Below are 20,342 nucleotides of genomic sequence, written 5' to 3'. Positions count from 1 at the left end.
GACTCTGTGAAAACTGGGAACCAAGTCTACAGCGAGGAGATCCCAGGGATTTGGAAAGATGTTTACAAGAGGTTAGAACTCAGTCAGGGGCATCACTATCTAGACAAAGCTGGATAGTGTTATCAGCCTATCGGCTAGTATATGAAAGATTGAGATTAAGTGAAAGAAATGGGGTCACTCCTACACCACGGCAAGAAGGGGAATCTCAGATAGCAGGAGAACAAACTGTTGTTCAAGAGTCTACTGACTCAAATGAGAATTTTTCTGTTAATGTGGCTAGAAGCAACAGGAGGCCAAATAAGTAAAGAGTACATTTCAACCCAGCCCAGGTTGAGCCTGACTGCCTGTTTCGTCCTTGCCACAGTGGCAGGGGAAAGCAGTAGAGAGGAAATGAGACAATGTCAGGGGCTGAGGCACAAAACGCTACTAGGGTTCAAGATGTCCCTTGCATAGAGAATGAGAGATGGCCAAATACTCAGACAGACATCCGTCCCATACAAAGGAGGAGGACAGAAACCCAATGTGACAATTCAGTTACAAGGGAAATTCAGGACAATTTTTCACAGCAAGAGATCACAGACATTTTGAGTAGATTTACCCAAAGAATGGGAGAACCATTAATATCTTGGATGGTAAGACTGAGTGATCAAGGGGCTGGTGGAATATCAGTAGATAGGGTGGATTGTATGAGATTCATAGGTATCAGCCATGATCCTCTAGTTCAGCAAGCATTTAGGGAACATCATCAGCAAAGAGATGGTGATAGAGAGACTAATCTGTTGGCATTAGGCACTGAGGGATGTAATAAGAGATATGCTACTGATTCTATGTGGCCCACTGAGAATAAACCTTGGTATTCACTTAGAGATTGTATCATAAAACTAAAGGAGGAGGTAATGAAGACTGCCATCATGACAGGAACTGCAGACAGATATTACAATGATCCCTTGGGAGTCCCTCATAGGAATTTGATGGTCAAGACAGCTCCTCCTGCTTATAAACACCTAATTTTGACTCTGTTACTTGGGGAAATAGGGAGCTGTCTTTCAGTGGTGATAGATAAGACTTTATCATTAAGTGACTTAGGAAGGGATAGATCTCCCCAAGAGAGGAGAGTGAATAGTCAGCAAATTTGGTGCCAAAATAGAGTGACCAGAAAAGAAATGTTCACTGTTCTATTGAGAGCAGGGGTAGACTTTGAAATGATAGATGGCATTCCAACCAATGAACTGTACAGAATGTACCGAGATAAAGGACTTGATAACAGACAAAACAGGGAAATAAGAACTGCTCATGTTACATGCTACAGACCCTGAACCCTCACACCCAAGTGAGTCACATGTTAGGGAATACTAGAAAACAGGCCAAGCCCCAGTCCAAATTAAGGAAATACACAGGGTGGATTGTAGACCCCACATTAACTTGACCATATATTGGAAAAATGGGTCAAGTACAGTAACTAGGGCATTAATAGATACTGGGGCAGAGGCCACCTTTATATGTGGAAATCCAGACAAGTTCAGCCATGGGACTCCCATTACCATCACAGGATTTGGAGGGGCTGAAATATCAGCCATGCAAGTTAAATTGGTGATGAAAATTGGACAGTTGCCCAAGAAAGAATATACTGTGGTTATTGTGCCCATTCCTGAATACATCATTGGGATAGATGCATTGAATGGTATGACCTTGAATTTACCTGAAGGGAAATACCAATTTGCTGTGAGGAAAATAGGTGTTAATGCAGTCTTAGTGGGGAAAATAAAGATGGATCCAATCTCTTTGCCCGAACCTTCTGAAGTAATTACTTTGAGAAAATATCATGTGCCAGGTGGGCAAGATGAAATTGCCAGTACTATAAAAGACTGTGTTGAAGCGGGAGTGTTAGTCCCTACAACTACTCGATGGAACAACCCTGTCTGGCCAGTTCAAAAGTCAGATGGAACGTGGAGGATGACAGTAGATTATAGACAGCTGAACAAAGTGACTCTTCCCCTGTATGCTGCTGTTCCAGACATGGTTACTTTAACAGAGAGAATACAGAAACATGAAGGGACTTGGTATGCAGTTATTGATTTGGCCAATGCCTTCTTTACAATCCCAATAGACCCCAAGCAATGGGACCCGTTTGCTTTTACTTGGCAAGGCTGACCATATACATTTACATGCCTGCCACAAGGATATCTTCATAGCCCAACTATTTGCCACAGGATTGTACCTGAGCATTTAGATGAATTAAAGTTACCTGGTGTACAGCTTACCCACTACATAGATGACATCATGATACAGGGAGAAAATATAAAAAAAGTGCAGAAGAATTTGCCACTATTAATTGACCATATGAAAAGCAAAGGTTGGGAAATTAACCCTGCAAAGGTTCAAGGGCCAGCTCAAATTGTAAAATTTTGGGGGATACAGTGGAATAAAGGACTGCGAGAAATTCTTCCACAAGCTCAACAAAAAATCCAGGATTTTCCTACCCCTACTAATAAGAAAGAGGCCCAAAAGTTCATAGGGCCATTTGGTTATTGGAGACACCACATCCCACACTTGGGACAGATTTTGAAACCCTTGTATAAAGTCACCAGGAAGAAATACAAATTTGATTGGGGACTTGAACAAAGTAGAGCTTTTGAGGAAGCAAAGGCTGCTATACAGTTACCTCTGGATTTATGGCCTGTGCAAAGTGGGCCAGTGGAATTACCAGTGACTGTGCAAGATGACTATGCAAATTGGAGTTTGTGGCAAAAGCAACAAAGCCGAAGTGTACCTTTAGGATTTTGGTCAAGGAAACTACCTTCATCTGGAATGCAATATACACCTCTTGTTAGCTGCTTATTGGGCTTTGGTAGAAACTGAGCAACTGACTCTGGGTCACAAAGTGGTATTAAGGCCTGGAGTTCTGATTATGACTTGGGTAGTGAGCACCCCAAGTTCCCACAGAATTGGACATGCACAAGATGCGAGCATAATCAAATGAAAGTGGTATATTCACAATAGATCGGGAGCAGGCAAAAGTGGAGTTTCTGCTCATTGACTCTGAGGGGAATGAAAAGCCCCCTGAACTTAAGCAACAGTTGGTACAATCCTTGGTGATATGGAATAATGGATATGATGGACTAACCAAGGAACAGAAAAAACATGATTGGTTTACTGATGTGACAGCAAAATATTTGGGACACAAGAGACACTGGAAAGCAGTAGCCTATTACTAGGAGAACTCTGAGAAGTTCTGGGACAGGTGGAAGTAGCCAATATGCTGAACTGATGGCAGTGCATCAAGCCATTAAAACAGAGAAAGGAGGACAGTGTCATATATTTACTGACTCATGGGCGGTAGCTAATGGGTTAGCTACGTGGATGCCTATATGGAGGAATCAGAATTAGGAGATTCATGGCAAACAAGTTTGGGATAAACAGTTATGGGAAGATATATGGGATATGTCTCTGGTTACGAGTTTGTCAGTTTTTCACATTGATGCTCACGCGACCCTGACCACACCAGAATGTGAGTACAATGCACGCACGGATTGGCTAGCAAAGATTGCTACTGAACGTATTGTCCCTACTCCACCTCCAACTGATGACCCAGCCTTAGCAAAATGGGTCTACCAGACCACTGGCCATTTAGGGGTCCAGGCCACCCATCGATGGGCACAGGATCAAGGGTATTAGTATCTCTCATGCGTTGTTAAAACAAATAACAGAGGAGTGCTATATATGCCAATTGGAAAAAGAATGAACTGTTCCTAGGATAGTAACTGGAGAAATAGCAAGGGGAAAAGTTCCAGCCCAAATTTGGCAGATAGATTATATTGGACCACTACCCCAAGATAAGGGATGTAAATATATATGTGCATGTGTTGACACCTATTCAGGTGTACTAGTGGCTTGTCCTTATAAGGATTCAACTCAGAAAAACACCTGTAAATCCCTAGATATTGTAAGTTTATACTATGGAACCCCGATGCAGATTCAAAGTGACAATAGGTCACATTTCAAGGGTAATGAAATGAAAAGATATTGTATATTGAATAATATAGAGTGGATATATCATATTCCATATTACCCACAAGCATCTGGGCTAATTGAAAGAATGAATGGATTGTTGAAAGAACAGCTAAGAAAATTAAGCTCTAATAATTCATATCGACATTGGAAGGATAATTTGTCTATTGCCTTACGTAATTTGAATAATAGGCCCTTAGGAAGGAGTACACCTCTAGCCAGAATGATGACCCCAAATCTGCAGATTAGAAAACAGCAAACACGTGAGATGCAAAACATTGAATTTTGGACTGTGAGGGAAGATGTCCCACCACTGTGCCCAGGAACACCTGGTTCAGCAGGATGTGATTTACATTGTATGGAGAATTTTCAGTTGAATAGGAAAGAGATTAAAAAAATCTCTATTGGGGTAAGTATGAGAATCCCCAGGAATCATTTTGGATTGATATTACCTAAACCAGGATTGGCAGCTCAAAGAGTACATATATTGGCTGGAGTGACAGATTCTAATTTTCAAAGAGAAATTGTTGTGACACTCCAGAATTTGGGTAAAAACCCTATACAATTTTGTAGAAATGATAGGATAGTCCAAATGATTATTATCCCCTGTGAAAAAATACCCTTTGTGAAAACTGACCCTCCTTCCAAAATAACTCTCAGAGGAAGGCTTTGGTTCTACTGATGGAATAAAATTGGGAGCTAAGTTATGGGTAAAACAGAAGCTGGATGATATTCCAAAGGCTGCAGAAGTCATAGCCCATGGGAAGAATAACACTGTAACAGTTGTCTATTCAGGGGAAGATAATTACTGAATCGTACTCCTGAACCATATATTTTACCGTGAATAGGGCCATAATAGATTCATGGACTCCAGAAGTATGGCTGATGCTGATAAATGCCACAAGCCACTCAGAGGGAAGGTGATCTTGTGTGATTAACAGATGAAAGTTTGTATGTGGGGAAAAGGCCTGGAGGGCAATCCTAGTGTCCATCCAGGATGGGACCCTTCTGCCTTAGTTTCCTTATTGTGTTCCCTTTGAATAGAAACATTTCCTACTTGAGTCAGGCTATGAGATCGAATTTTTGTATAATTGGAGTCTCAACCAGAATGGGGATGATTTTATCTGAAGTATAATAACCCATACCTGCCTACTCTTTTGTTCTTTGTTTTGGTTAACCTTGTTGCTAGTTCTGTCTCCTTTAGGCTTAAGTACCCTACACTTTCAGATGACTGCCTAAGTACCTAGCATTCCTGGAATTCCTGCCAGCTTGCTAAAGAACTGACCTCTGGAATGGGACTCTTGGGGTAGGGACAGCTCTACATCCAATTTCAGCAAGAAGGAGCTATGGAAAATGAGACCTTCACCCCTTACCCCAAGATTTTTATTGTTATGGTATTATTGGCACCAGTTTCCCATTGACCTGTGTAATGGACATGAAAGATCTTGGGACCGAATGTAAAGGCAATCAGTGAATGGGAAGATCTTTCCCGCCCATTTGAATGGGCTTTGGGGGCGGGGCTCTCAGGGCCCTGGGGAGAGTAGCTAGGACTGGAGCCAATGGTAGGCGCCTGAGTTCTGGTCCATGTGATGACGTGAAGCCTGTGGTAGGAGGAGCTTGCTGAATGGTTGGAGCAGAGCTAAGAGGCAGTTGGTAAGAGCAGTTAAGAGCTGAAGGACAGAGGAAGCAGTCAGCTAGCTGGAACACAGCTTGGAGATTGCAGTGGAAGTGGCAGTGATGGCGGCAGGTGCTACAAAAAGGCAGGACTGACCCTCACGGAGACCAGAGAGTGCTGAACAGGGGCTTGAAGCCAGTGGGCGGTCTTCTTGCTGGAGGGCCCTGGCATGGGGGGCGGGAAGCACCATTATGGCTTGGCTTGCTGCCATAATGTTTTTCTGTGGCCTCCTGGTCACTATTGTGAGATGGGCATACTGGTTTTGGAAGGTTCTTGCCAGGATGTCGAACTGGGGACACTGGTCCATGGGTCTGCTACTTTTGAGTTTCAATAAATGCTTTAACTCCTCTGTCTTCTACTTAGAGAATTCCTTATATCCTGTGATTCTGGACCATTCAGGCATATTCGTGGTTATCTTTGAAGTCATGAATTTTGCCTTAATTATATATCGTTTCCTCTTTGAAGAGTGCAGATCTGAGACTAGACTTCCTGAGAATGGACTTTCTCTGACTCAACATAAGGCAGCCACTAGGGCATTGATAGAGTTCCAGCAAGAGCATATGGCCTAGGCTTGCAAGGTCTTATAGGAAGGAACCTGAGAGTAAACTTTCTCAAATTTGGAAGTCATCCCAAGTTTGTGAGTTCCCAGGTTTAAAAGTTCCCCAGGCCAGGAGGTGTGGCCTCCTAGAGGGAGAAATTTTCATCAATGATATGCTTCTTGGAGAAGGAATGGTTGTTCAGTCATGTCTGACTTTTCATGATGTTATTTGGGGTCTTCTTGGCAAAATTACTGGAGTGATTTGCCATTTCCTTCCCCAGATCATTTTACAGATGAGGAAACAGAGGCATATAGAGTTAAGTGACTTAGCTAGGGTCTAATGTCTAAGGGCAGATTTGAACTCAGAAAGAGGAGTCTTCCTAAATCCAGGGCTTCACGTACCACCTAGCTGCCCTGGAGAAGGAGGAGGATCACCAATGTAGCCCTGCAGCTGGAGAGCTGCATGCCTTGTCATGGGGTGCCAGTTGTTTGGACAAGGTAGATCTGATGGGTTTGTTCATCAGCCCCCAAAATGGGCATTCCTTCCAAGGGGAATCTAATGGGCTATTGGTGTGCTTTTGGAGGTTTCCATATTTGGTAGTGGGCTCCTGAGAGTCCTTGGCTAGTAACATGGTTTTTTTTGTTTGTTTGTTTGTTTGTTTGTTTTTGTGAAAGTGAAATAAAGACTGTCCTACACTCAATCCACATTTAGTTCTTTAAATACCTATGTAGAAGTTAGAGACATTGTTACTTTATTTACATTGATATTTTCTTAAAATACGTTGTTATAAGCTAAGTTTAAAAATGTTGGTATGAATTCATAAAGTATGTTTTGGAGAGTATTTCTTAGCCCAAACTACCTGGAATCTGGGGTAGCTGAGTGGGCCCCAGAATGAGGGAAGTCCATAGGCTCTATACTATTATCCCAAAGATGGGTCTTTGATTCAAAAACATGTTTGGGGTCACACAAAACCTTTGCAAGCTTCCAAAGGCAATCCAGCTGGCTGTTCTCCTCTTGTTCAATTTTGGGTCCAAATCATTGTCCATTTGCAGATGCTATGATCTGCACAGTAGGCATTCTGTATTATTTCCTGGACGAATGGTTAGTTCACACTGTTTAAAAAAGTTATGGATCAGGGCAGCTAGAAGGTGTAGTAGATGATAAAGTGCCAGCCCTGGAATCAGGAGGACCTCAGTTCAAATCTGACCTCAGACCCTTATTAACTGTGTGTGGGCAAGTCACTTAACCCTGATTGCCACAAATAAACAGAAAACAACAATAAAAAAGAAAAGTTGTGAATGCCAAAGAGGTTCTACAGGAAGCTGACCAAATGACATATTTGTAAGGTGCTTAACACAGTGTCTTGCACATAGTAGGTGCTTATTCCCTTCTCCTTCCCTCTGAAGTGTACCAACACTTGATGCACTCAGAACAATGTCATCTGCAAGCAGGAGCATATGGAAGGTCTCATCAGCTATGGGGAATCCCTCTTCAATTTGCTGAATCTCTTCCTTAATGGTGACAAACGCCCTCGGAAGCACATGTCTCCCTGTTCTATGCTTCAGCTACTATTAATAACAATGCTAGCTAGCAGCTAACATTTGTAGAATGCTTTAAGGTTTTGCTAGGCATTTTACATATGTTATCTTATCTGATCCTCACCACAACTGTGAAGTAAGTATTGTTACCAGCCTCATTTTAGAGATAAGGAGACTAGAGCTTAGAGAGATGAATGTTTTGTCCAGGGTTACCTAGCTTGTAAGTGACTGAGGCGGGATTTGAACTCCGAGCTTGCTGACTCCAAATCCCCCACACTGTGTCACTTAGCTTCCTCTAATTCATCATCAAAGGGTTGTTGAGCAAAGTTATCTTTTATTTTATAGTTTTGACAGATGCATGGGAGACACCTGCCTTTCAGGCAGCATTTTGCTATGTTAAATGCTTTTGGGGGGAGTAGCAAATAAACAATAAACACAGTGGAATCTTGTGTTCTCTCCATGTAATTCAACTGAATGATAATAAGGAAGTCTATTAGAGAATATCACTTGTAAAAACCTTCCTGTTCCCTTCTAATATCCTCATCTTGGACGTTCTTGATAAGCATGTAGATTATTCTCATAAACGTTTTATAGATGAGAAATTAGAAATCATCATAATAATACTGATAATAAATGATTCCTAAGAGCACTTTAAGGTTTGCAAAATGCTCTCCATGTGTTATTTAATTTGAGAATACTGAAGGACTTGGAGATCACACACAGGCCCTAGTGCAAGCCCTGCCAAATAACAAACAGGTGATTAATAAATACGTGTTGACGGATTGATACCATATGAAGATTAGTTGAAGAAACTGGTGACATTTAGGCTGGAGAAATAAAGATTTTGGGAGAGGAATATTCAAGTGGTTTGAAAGGATTGCCCGGAAGAGGATTAGGTTTCTTCTGCTTAGCTCCGGAGGACAAAAATAGGAAAAATGAGCGAAAGTTTTAGAGTCAGTGACTTAAGTAGCATTTATTAAGCATCTGCTATGCATCAGGCATTGTGCTAAGTATTGGGGATACAACGAAAGACAAAACACAGTCGGATTCAGGCCTCACAGAGAGGAAAAATTACAAATAATCAGAGTTATTCCTTGTGGGAGGCATGGCCTTGGGAGTAGTGGGTTCTCCCTCCTTGGACCACTTCAAGCAAAAGGCTAGATGTCAACTTGTGAGGCAGAATCTTGTTCAGGGATGGTTTGAATTAGACGGAGCCCAAGGTCCTTTCTAATCCTGTCATTCTGTAACCCTTTCAGTCAGTCATTCAGTAAATAAACATTTATTAAGTATCTACTATGTGCCAGTCACTGTACTAAGCTCTGGTGATATAAAGAAACATAAAAGACAGTCTCTGCTATCAAGAAGCTCACAGTCTAATGGGGAGACAATATGCAAACCACTATGTACAAGCAAGCTATATATGGGAAAAATTGAAAATATCAGAGGGGATGATCTCACCTAATCTTATTGGGGGTCTGCTGAATAAGACTATCCTAGGTTCAACATACTCTGTGAATGTGCATCCACTCAACCATAGGTGGCAAGCCCCCACTGATGTGCTTACCTTTACTAATCAGCCAGAGGACACAGTTGGCTCAAAGCTAAGACATTTAATGAAATAACCATAGCAAGAAAAAGGATTAGAATTAAGGAGGATCAGTAAAGTTTTCTTGAAGAAGATAGGATTTTAGCTGGGACTTGAGGGAACCTGGAGAAGTCAGAGATGAGATCAGAGACATGCATGACTAGGAAAAAGGACATTGGCCCATCATGCAGTAAGGCTGAGACATACCTGGGGAGTAGCTTGATGTACTGCTACAGCAAACAAGGGCCTGTAGTGCATTAGTATGTCTTCTGTGAAGGATTTATGGAAAGACATGGAGAAGTTGAAAAGGATGAGAAGATGTAGATAGGTTTCAGATCTGTGCCAGTGGTTGGAGTGAATACATTGATAAGATCCCAGACCTACTGAAGTCTAGATGAGGAATGTGAAGCCCAGAAGTGAAGTGACTTGTCTGAAGTCACACAGCTTGTTAGAATATGGACTGAAACTCAAAACCATATCTCTTGCCTCCAAATTCAGGGCTATTTTGACTACAGCATGAAGGCCTCTGGTAGTCTAGACTGCCATTGGCAGATATCAGACAGGTTTGAGAATGAGAGGGAGGGTCAGGAAAAAGAGGGAGGAGGGGAGAGTGGAAAGAGGTAGAGATGATGGATAGTAGAGAGGGGGGCCAGTACCAAAATTCTCAATTGCCCCAGGGGACCTGCCCCTACCCAGTCTCAGTCCCCAGGCACCAGCCATTGCATCTCCTTAATCTGGGTGGTCCCAGCAGGAGGAGATTCATGTTCTGGGGCAGGGAGTATGTAACCAAGCTCAGACTTCCCTCTTCTTTCTATTTCTACTCCTCTACCCCTCACCCACCTTCCCAGAGATTCTGGGCCCAAGGCGACTGCTCCCCAGATGGCTTTAATTACAGGACTTTGTTTTGTTTGCCTTTTCCCAAAATAAGCCTCTCCCACTTTGAACTCATTATTTGCTTGGACAGAGCCAGGAAGTGGGGCTGGCTTTGTTTTTTATTAACGGCCCCAAGTGTCATTCTAGATGAGTTTCATTTCCCAGCTGGTCCAAGGAGATGGCCATTGGCCCATCTGATTCTCTTATTTAGAGCTGTTCGGTTGGATTAGGACACAGGTGATGGACTGCACCGCACTGGGAATTCCATGATCCTAACAGGCTGGATGCCTAATGTCTCTCCTGTGCCAGCTGAGAGCACAGCTCTCTGGTCAGGTGATATAGTCCAAGCTCTAAAAAGGAGATGAACAAGTCATCAGTCATTTCCTCCCTTCTCCAAACTCCTACAGCTATCTGTGCTGCCCATTTGACACTTAGTACCCTATTGAGTGCCTACTGTGTTCTGCATGAATGTTAGCCACTGGACCTAAAAAGATCAGGAAGACCATGGTCCTTGCCTTCAAGGCATTAACAGAGAAGACAACACATGGCTGCAAGTATAGTCCTGTGTCTGGGCATAGAGACTGGAGCTGGGATTGATATGGGGAATTCCCTCTATCAATGCAGGCCATAACCTTCTCTGGGGGTCTTAACCTATTTTGTGTCATGGACTCCTTTGGCAGTATGATGAAGTCTCTGGACTCCTTTTCAGAATAATGTTCTTAAATAATTGAAGGGTATACTGAATTTCAGTTAGAGATGAGTAAAAATGAAGATCTATTTTTTCCCCATCCTACCTCCCAGACTCTCTAAAATCTCTCCACAGACTGGTCCATGTGGCCCAGATTGATTCTCTCCCTTACAGACTTTCCTGGAACTTGGAGGGGTTAGGTGACTTGTACAGACTCACCTAGCCCATATGTGTTAGAGGGGGCCCACATTTTTCTGGCTCTAAGGATAATTCTTGGTTGGACCCCAAAACCCCTGTAAGTAACTCTGGTATAAATTAAAACATGGTAAATTTACAGGACAAGCCCAAACCCCATTTGACTATCTTTTTATCAATCTCTTGAGGGCTGATTCATCTCTGTACACCCACCAAACACAGTGTTCTTCTTGCAGCTGTGGGGTAATAGAATTGACATCAGAGGATTTGAGATGGAATCTGTGGCTTATAACCAGTGTCAACTTAGACTGGTTACTTAAACTCTTTCTGCCTCAGTTTCCACCAACCTATCAAAGAATATTTATTAATTAAGCACCTATTACATGCCAGGTAAATGATAGTCTGCCATAGTACATAAAAGGCTGGCCTCAGAATCAGGAAGACTGTGGGCTCAAGTCCTACCACTGACCCATACTGGTTGTGTGACCCTAGACACAGCCTGTCAATGCACCAGGTAATTCTCTACGATTTTAACTCACAAAGTGAGTAAAAATCTGCATTGGTAAAGGGAGTTCCCTAGAAGAGAGGTCCTTTCATGAATGAAATCATAGATCCAGTTAAAAAAGAAAGAATGAAATAAAGGAAAGAAAGAAAGGAAGGAAGGAAGGAAGGAAAGAAGGAAGGAAGAAAGAAAGAAAAAGAAAGAAAGAAAGAAAGAAAGAAAGAAAGAAAGAAAGAAAGAAAGAAAGAAAGAAAGAAAGAAAGAAAAGAAGGAAGGAAGGAAGGAAGAAAAGAAAGAAAGGAAGGAAGGAAGGAAGAAAGGAAGAAAAGAAAGAAAGAGGAACCTGTCACCATGCTAGATATACAAGTATGAAAGCTTAAACAGGTCCTGCCTTCAAGAAGCTTCTATTCTATCTATGATATGATGGGGTTGGATTATATGATCTCTGACCTTTCAACTCTAAATTCTAGCTTCAGATAATTCAGAATCTTAGAGCTAAGAAGGACCTACCTGCAAGATCATCTAGTCTTAGCCACCCATTTTACAGGTGGCGGGGACTGGGACCCAGAGAGGGGAAGTGACTTTTTCAGATTACGCATGCAGCTAGCTGGTGGCAGAGCCAGGGCTGATTCCCAATACTGTGGTCCCTTTTCACTCTGTCCCTCTTATTTCCTAGTTAATATCAGCACCACTTCCCTCCCTACTTCTTGTCCCCCTGCTGGACCATAGGGACTCCACTCTTATTCAACTTCAGTTTTTCCCAGCTCAGTCTCAGTTTTCTCTGAAGTTGGGCGAGTGTTTGGGCCTCATTTATTCTCATCTGCTAACTGGGTGCGGTAATCCCTGCCCATCCTCACGGGATTCTTGTGAGGCTCAGAAAGTGAGCTTTGCAACTATCAAGCACATGCCATTTATTACCGGTATGACCTCAGGTCAGTCACTTTACGAGCCTCAGTTTCTCTATCTTCAAAACAAGGGGTTTCGCCCAGATGACCTCTAAACCCCTCCCAGCTCTAGCTCTAAGATCCAGTGAGCCCTGGGCATTTCTTCCCTGTGGTATCTCAGTCTTCATATCCTCAGCTTAGATGAGTTTTTTCTTGCTTCCCTTTCCATGTGTTAAAGTGTATTAGAATGTAAGCCGTCTGAGGGCTCTGTACCCCCAAGAGAAGGGGAAGGGAATAAGCATTTCTATTGCACCTATTATGTGCCAGGCCCTGTGCTAAACACTTTATGATACTTGATTTGATTTTTACAACAAACTCACGAGGTAGGTGCTGTTATTATCCCTATTTTACAGTTGAAGAAGCTGAGGCAGATATTTTTAAGTGACCCGTCCAGGGTCACTTAGCTAGTAAATGTTTGAGGCTGGATTTGAACTCTGGTCTTCCTGACTCCAGGTCCAGTGCTCTTTCTGCTGCTTCACCAGCTATCTCAACCACACTTAGCACAAGTCCTGGCACAGTTAGCCCTTAATAAAAGCTTGTTGACCAACTGACTGAGTCTTTCCCCAATGGCACCATAAGTTCCCTGAGAACAGGGACCATGACTCTATTCCCTCTGCATTTTATTTCATTTCAAGAAACATTCATTAAGCACATGCTTTATGCAGTGTCTTGTGCCAGGTGCTGGGGGAGACTCAGTTTCCATAAGATAAAGTCTCTGCCTTCATGGAGTTTATAGTTTACTAGGGGGAGGAAATAAACAGGGATAATTGAAGCGGCTAGATGGTTCAGCAGATTGAGTGCTAGATCTGGAGTCAAAAAGGCCTGAATTCAAATCTGACCTCAGATACTTACTAGCTGTGTGACCCTGGGCAAGTCACTTAACCCTGTTTGTCTCAACCCACTGGAGAAGGACATGGCAAACCATCCTAATATCTTTGCCAAGAAAACCTCATAACGGGGTCATGAAGAGTCAGACATGTGAATGACCGAACAGAAAACTGTCACATACCACATTACAGGAGAAGAACATTTGACTATGGTTACACATATGACACCCCACACCCTTACGGTCTTAGAATATCTCTTTGAATTCCATATTGGAACAGTCAAAGTGTGATTCGAGTATAAATGAGGCTTAGACTTTATTGACTGAGTCAATCTAAAGCATAAGCCAGGTGTTTGCAAAGGAAGTGTATTGGGATTGGCTGAATCCCACATATCCCGTGGGGCTTGGATGAAAACAGCCAGATACTGGTGGATCGGCCCCAGCTAAGCCCTGAGAGAGATCCGGGCTGTTCAAAGGCGGAATGTGATGTCCAAAGTATAGTAATAATATTGATAATGATCTAACAATCAAATATGATTATTAATAATAATAAGCCTTGAAGCACCAAAGGGATGTGAGCTCTTTTCATTATTGCCTAAAGTCAGACAAATAACAAGTGTCAGAGCCCAGATTCTCTTTCTAGCTGCCTCAAGCTATTGTGCTCGGAGCTCTTAGCTCTCCTTCCCCCTCAGGGCTTTTAAGAGTCCTTCATACAGTTACTGTGGTTGGCTCACTCTCTTCTCAGGCTTTCCCATTTCTTTCTGGGGATGTTCCTTGTGGTTTTCTTACAGGATCATGTCCCCCTACTCCACAGGCCCCCAGCCCAGCTGGATCTCCCGGCACTCCTCCCGTCTAGAAGGAGGAAGAGTGAATGGGCTTGTCCTGGGAGATTCCCAAAGCCCCTAGGAGCCCCCTGTCCTGCCCAGGGAGGAAGGGAAGAACAGGCAGCCAACCCAGGAAGGGCCTCTGCTGAGGCCAGTACAAAGGAGGAATCAGGGGACAACCGGCTGGGCTATTTCCGCCCACTGGGCTGGAGCCACTGGGGGTGTCATGTCAACAAACAACCCCTGATCCGACCCAATAGACCTGCCCAGGACCCAGTATTCCTGACCAAATCTGGAGGGAGTGGAGAGCAGGGAGCTCATCCCCTGGCCCCCCACCAAGTTTCCAAAGCAAATAAAGCTAAACGCTAGACAAAGTTGGCGGGGAGGGGCGGGGGGAGTGGAGGCAGGGCGGGAAGAGGTCTATACCAGGCATCAGGGCTGCTGCTCTCTAAGGAGACTCAGCGCCCAATGTCTGGGACTCCATTTCCCAGATCTATACATAGCCATCCACGTCAGGGTGGGGTTGGTAGTGCCAGTCCTTCAGGCTGTCATGGGGTATCCTAGGCCTTCTCCTGGCATTGTGAGGAGTGAGACTGGCTGTTCTGGGAACAAAACAATCATTGGCTGTTGTTTTTTCACTATCTGACTGCCTTCTCTACCATGTCTTAGTTTACTCCATGGCCTTGGGAGGGGGGGATAAGGACGGGGGAGGGGGTGGGTAGATAGGAGAACCCACCTCTGCCTGGGAGTCAGGAACTTTTTCAAAGGTTCATGGGATGGTGGAAACAGACTGGTTCTGAAGTCAGAGGACCTGGGTTTATATGCTGCCTTGTCAGCTTATTGCTTGGGAGACCTTGAGCAAGTCACTTAACTTTTCTGGGACTCATTTTCCTCATCTGCAGAATGTGGGGGTTGGACTAGATGGACCCTAAGATCCCTTCCAACTCTCGGTCTACCGGCCCATGAGTGTGTAATTCCAGGGCAGTCTAAGGTCAGATTTAGCGAAAACAACAGACTTAGCAGACTTAGCTTGGACGGTAACACCCAAACCAATAAGGCCCACAGATGGCGCAGGCGGCCATCTGGTAGAGACGCATGGGGTTCAGCTGACTTCTCCTGAGCAAAGGCTTGGGAGTCCCTTTGGAATCTAGGGCATTTGGCTGTTGTTGTTGAGTCATTTCAGTCCTGAATCTTCACCACCCCATCTGGGGTTTTCTTGGCAGAGATACTGGAGTGGTTTGCCATTTCCTTCTCCAGCTCATTTTACAGATGAGAATACTGAGGCAAACAGGGTTGAGTGACTTACCCTGGGTCACATAGCTACTGCGTGAAGCTGGATTTGAAATCAGGTCTTAGACATAATAGAAGACCCTGGAATTTACTGAATAATAGGTGGTCTCATGGTCCAACTACACTTTAGGAAAATCAGGGGCAGGATGGCTTGGAGTGGAAAGAGCCTTGAGTCAGGGACACCAATTAATGACAGTTATCCCAAAGGGGAATGGACCAACTCGGGAGGTGGGTTCCCTCTAATGACAAGTTTACAAGCACTTGTGAGGGTTGGTGTTGAGAGGATTTGTGTTCAGATATGGGTTAGACCAGATGGCCCCCGAGGTTCTCTTTGGCTCTGAGATTTTGTGTGACTTTGTGATTCTGTTTTGCTGTGATTTTGCAATTCTATTATCATCCCCATTTTGTGGGTGGGGAAACTGAGGCCCTGAGATGTTAAGTTATTTACCTAATGAATTAGTTACTAGACCTCAGATTGCCTTTCTTCAAAAATGAAACACCCAAGATACAGTCCTCCAGGAACCCCGTGATGGTCCAACCTATTTTTCTCAATGACACCTCCATTCACCCATGCTTCTCCTTCCCCTTCCCCCTCCACATGCAGTCAATTGCTTCAGTCTATCATTCTAGCTTTACAATATTTCTCTTTCTTCCTTTCTATTCCCATGGCCACTATAAATCCAGGCCCTCATTACCTCTCGCCAGGACTATTACAATAACCTCCTAATTCACCTTCCTATTTTTGGCCTTTCTCTCTGCAAGTCATCCTGTATCGGCTGCCAAATTAATAGTCCTAAAACACACACACACACACACACACACACACACACACACACATATACACACACACATATACACACACACACTCCACTCTATAGCACAGAAGCTATCCCATTGCCTACCTAATAAAATTCTAACTGGCATTCAAGGCCTCCCACAATCTAGCCCCAGACTTTCTAGTCTCATTTGCTGTGGAGGTAAGTGGAATAGAGTGCTCTCTGGAGCATCAGAAGAGGTGGGTTCAAATATCAAGCCTGTCATTAACTCATTACCTGTGTGACTTTAAGCATGTCATTTAATCTCTCGGGGAGCCTCAGTTTCCTTATCAGTAAAGTGAGGGCTTTGGATTAGATGACCTAAGGTCCCTTCTGGCTCTGACTCTGAATCGACTACCCTATACATATAGGACCCTAAGCTTGTGCCAAATGGATTTGCTTTCCATTGCCTGACAATGCCATGTGCCTTCCCATCTCCGTGTCTTGGCTTGTACTGTTTTCCCCACTAACCCCCTCAATATTCTCTTATCACACTCCTCTGAACCAATGACTATTCAACCATTCTTCAAGGCCTAGCTGAAATGTCATCCCCTCCATGAAGCCTTCCCTCCTGATCCTCACAATGGAAGCGACCTCGTCTACCTCAGCTCCTATGGCACTTTGTTCACACCTATCTTAGGTCATTAATCCTATACCTAATGGGATGATTATTTCTGCATTCGTTTTGTCTTTCTTACTGTATGCTCCTTGAAGGCAAGGCCATGTTTTATCCAATTTTATATCTTATTCAATATCAAGTACTTTGTAGACAGTAAATATTCAATGAATGAATGAACCTGCTCCATCCAGCCCTCCTCCACAAAGCAAAGACTTCTCTCACTCTTCATTGGAGGTGCTGGGAGCTGGCCAGACACTACTGCCTTTTATCCCAGACAGGAAGACTAGGCCTAATAACTTGGGGATTTGGAACAGATGTCCATGAACTTGCAGGGGGCTGGGAAAGCAGCGACCTCCATCCCATTCTGGCTGTCCTGCCCCCTTCACTTCTGTCCTTGACCTTATTCTCCCTGGGGACGCCTAATCAGTTCTGACCTCTTACACTCCTCCTCCAAAAATTCCCCATATCCCTGGGGCAGAAAGCAAGTCAAAAGAACAAGGGCCCATCTCCCTGCCGTGGGCTTCCTACACTGAAGAGGAGCCAAGAGCTGTCTCTGATAGTTATGTTGTTTAACTCAGCCTTGGCCTTGAACCTTGCACATGGAGACCCATTCTTAGGAGTGAGACCAAAGAGTGGGTTGGGGTTCTGACATCAACATGATGACCAATGGGCCCCCTTTCTCCCCAGATGTTACACAATCCCCCCTCTTCCTAGCTAAAGTTGAAATCTATTGGCACTCACTCAAGGCCAACATAGCCCCACGTCCTGCTTCTCCTTAATAGCAGGGACTGCGGCTAGCTCTGTCTTGTGGTGAATTACAATAGCATGTTCAGGCTAGGGAATACCTATTCCTGTGCTTCGTAATTCCTCTTTAGTATAGTTTTAGAGATTATTAACCACCTTGCAGTGAATGTGTTCATTTTCCTTGCTCTTTGGAAAACAAAGATTTCAGCCTTCTATAATAGGGCAAAATATTCCATAATATAGTAGAATATGACAGTCAAATATAGGATGTTGTAGAATAAATAATATGGCAAAAGGGGCCATTGATGAATATGTGATGTAGCAGAGTCCAGGAATTTGAATACTATTGCCTTTGCCCCATGCATCATTCATAAAGAGTCCCTAGGGTCATAGACACATGTAACCCATTTAATCAAACCAGCATCTCTGCCGTGAAAACAATACATCTTCCCCCGCTTCCCTATCCCTATTCCCTGTCCCAGATTCTAAATTCCTTTCCCCTTAGCTCTGGGCCCTGGCCAGTCCTATCCCTGGGTAGCCAGCTCTCTCCCCACCTTCCCACCTCCACAAGCCCAGGACTTATCTCTCTCCTGCTTCCAGGCAGCCTTGGCCCCGTAGAGATCACAGGCCCATCTGGGAAGCCCTCTTTAGCCTTCTTTGAGATAATTGCCAGATCTGGAACTATAATGGATTAAGCTGCTCTTGACCCAAATAAATAATGACAGATTCCTGATGTGTTGCTGGGTGAATGTGTGTGAGGGGTGTGGGCGTGGGGGAGTTAGCACCCAGATGGGCTATTATTTTAATTACTTGGTTCCCAGAAGATCAAGTCCTTTCCTTAGCACAGAGGCTCTTAACCTGGGATCGATGAATTTTAAAAGAAATGCTTTTATAACTGTCTTTCATCATAATTGGTTCATTATTTAATCCTATGTATTTTATTTTATGCATTTAAAAACATTATTCTGAGAAAAGGTACATAGGCTTCACCAGATTGCCAAAGGGGTCCATGATGCAAAAAAGATTAAGAGCCCCTGCCCAGCATCCAGCATCCCCCACCCCACCTCTACCCCCCCAATGTATATATATATATATATATATATATATATATATATATATATATATATATATGTATGTATGTATGTATCCCATGCATGACCATAAATTCTGAGTGCAGGAAGTTAAGGGGTGAGCAAAGAGAGTCATTCATTACAGAGAAAATTTAATTTCATTTAGACCAATGGTCTGCAAATAACTCCCATTCCTACTCTGAGGTAAGAGACTTCACTCTCACCTTTATGCCCCACTGTAAAAAAAAATCCATTTTGACCTCTGTCCTGTGTGGACACAGAGGGTAAGATCATTGTTCTTCACGCCGACCGGCCAAATGCCCAACTTTGGCTTGCATGGGAGGGATGGAAGGAAAGGGAGGGGGGATCCAGAGAGGAAAATATGACAGAAACTTTCCCTCCAGGTTTCAACCCACTCCCCCATTCCTCACCCCCACCCAGTTCCCCAGATCTTGTCCTAGCAACTGTTGTCTAAAAAGCTTCTGCTATCACTTTCTCTGATCCCAGAGCCTGGTAGTGCTCAGGATTGGATAGGGAAGTAGGGCAACTAGTGAGAAGGGAGTGCCAGGGGGCTGAAGCCCAGGCTTTGGAAGCAGCCTGTGATTGTACTTACCCAGCTGTAGGGTGATATTGACTGAGTTGGGGTACTGGACCCCAAAGGCCATGGACTGGCTCTGCCACCAGGTACTCTCTTCTTGGCTGTGGAAGTCAGTCAGGTAGGAGGCATTGTGGTTGTGGTCTGGATCACTGGCATCACAGCGGTGGCACAGTTGAGTGTCTCCAGGGGCCCCCATCTGGAGGCAGTACTCTTCGGGTGGGGTGCCACATGTGTTGGTCACCTGGACCTGGCGGCCAAATGCTGCATTCTCGAACATAGGCAGACACCGCTGTGGGTGCCCTTGCCCATCATAGCAAGCATCCATGCCCCCGTGGGCCAGTTGAAGGCCCAGGCAGAGCAGGATCCCCAGACAGGGACTGAGAAACTCTTCCATGGTGAAGACTCAGAATGCCCTCTCCTTGTGTTCTCTTTACTCACTTGGGACTGGGCTCCAGGTCCCTCCTCCAGGAAAGACAGACGGTACTGAAGAACAGGCCCCTTTTCTCCCACAAGAGGGGCCTTTTCCCTCGCGCTCAGTTCCATCTTGTGGACGTGCCTGGGAATGCCCAAAACCCTGGTCTTAGCTCAGAGACTGGATGGAATTTTCCCTTTGCTCCTTGAACTTGAAACAAGGAGGGTGTTGCTGGCCAGCCTTTCCAGGGCTCACAATTCAGATCCCCCTCTGCCCTCCGCTTGCTGTGGAATGCCCGGACAAACCATCTCCTCCACCTGAGTGTCAGTTTCCAGTTCTGTTAGATGGCATGATTGTCATATTACCTGCCTAAGATGAAAAAGATGGTGAAATTAAAATGATGATAATAAAATTAATGATACAGAAGCCCTTCCCATTCACTGAGAAACATGGTCTAGAGACCCTCCAATAGACGAATCTAGGAGTCTCTGAATAGTTAAGCAACAAGTATTCATTAAGCATCATCTATGGGCCAGGTACTATACTAGGTTTGGAGGATATAAGTATAAGGATTAAAACAATCTCTAGGTGTAAGGA

General features: G+C 44.1%; 1 protein-coding gene across 1 annotated transcript in view; it reads right to left on the bottom strand.

Moving 5' to 3' along the window:
• The window catches only part of LAMC3 (laminin subunit gamma 3), an 88,174-nt gene extending 68,432 nt beyond the window's left edge, over window positions 1-19,742 (bottom strand). The window contains exon 1 of the mRNA XM_036752919.1: window positions 19,349-19,742. Coding sequence (XP_036608814.1) covers window positions 19,349-19,727 — 379 coding nt within the window. The 5' untranslated portion in view covers window positions 19,728-19,742. The remainder of the gene's footprint in view (window positions 1-19,348) is intronic.
• Window positions 19,743-20,342: the final 600 nt, after the last annotated feature.

The sequence above is a fragment of the Trichosurus vulpecula genome, chromosome 3, assembly GCF_011100635.1.
Source record: "Trichosurus vulpecula isolate mTriVul1 chromosome 3, mTriVul1.pri, whole genome shotgun sequence".
In the NCBI taxonomy this organism is placed as follows: Eukaryota; Metazoa; Chordata; class Mammalia; order Diprotodontia; family Phalangeridae; genus Trichosurus; species Trichosurus vulpecula.
This window is presented reverse-complemented; position numbering and strand designations above follow the sequence as displayed.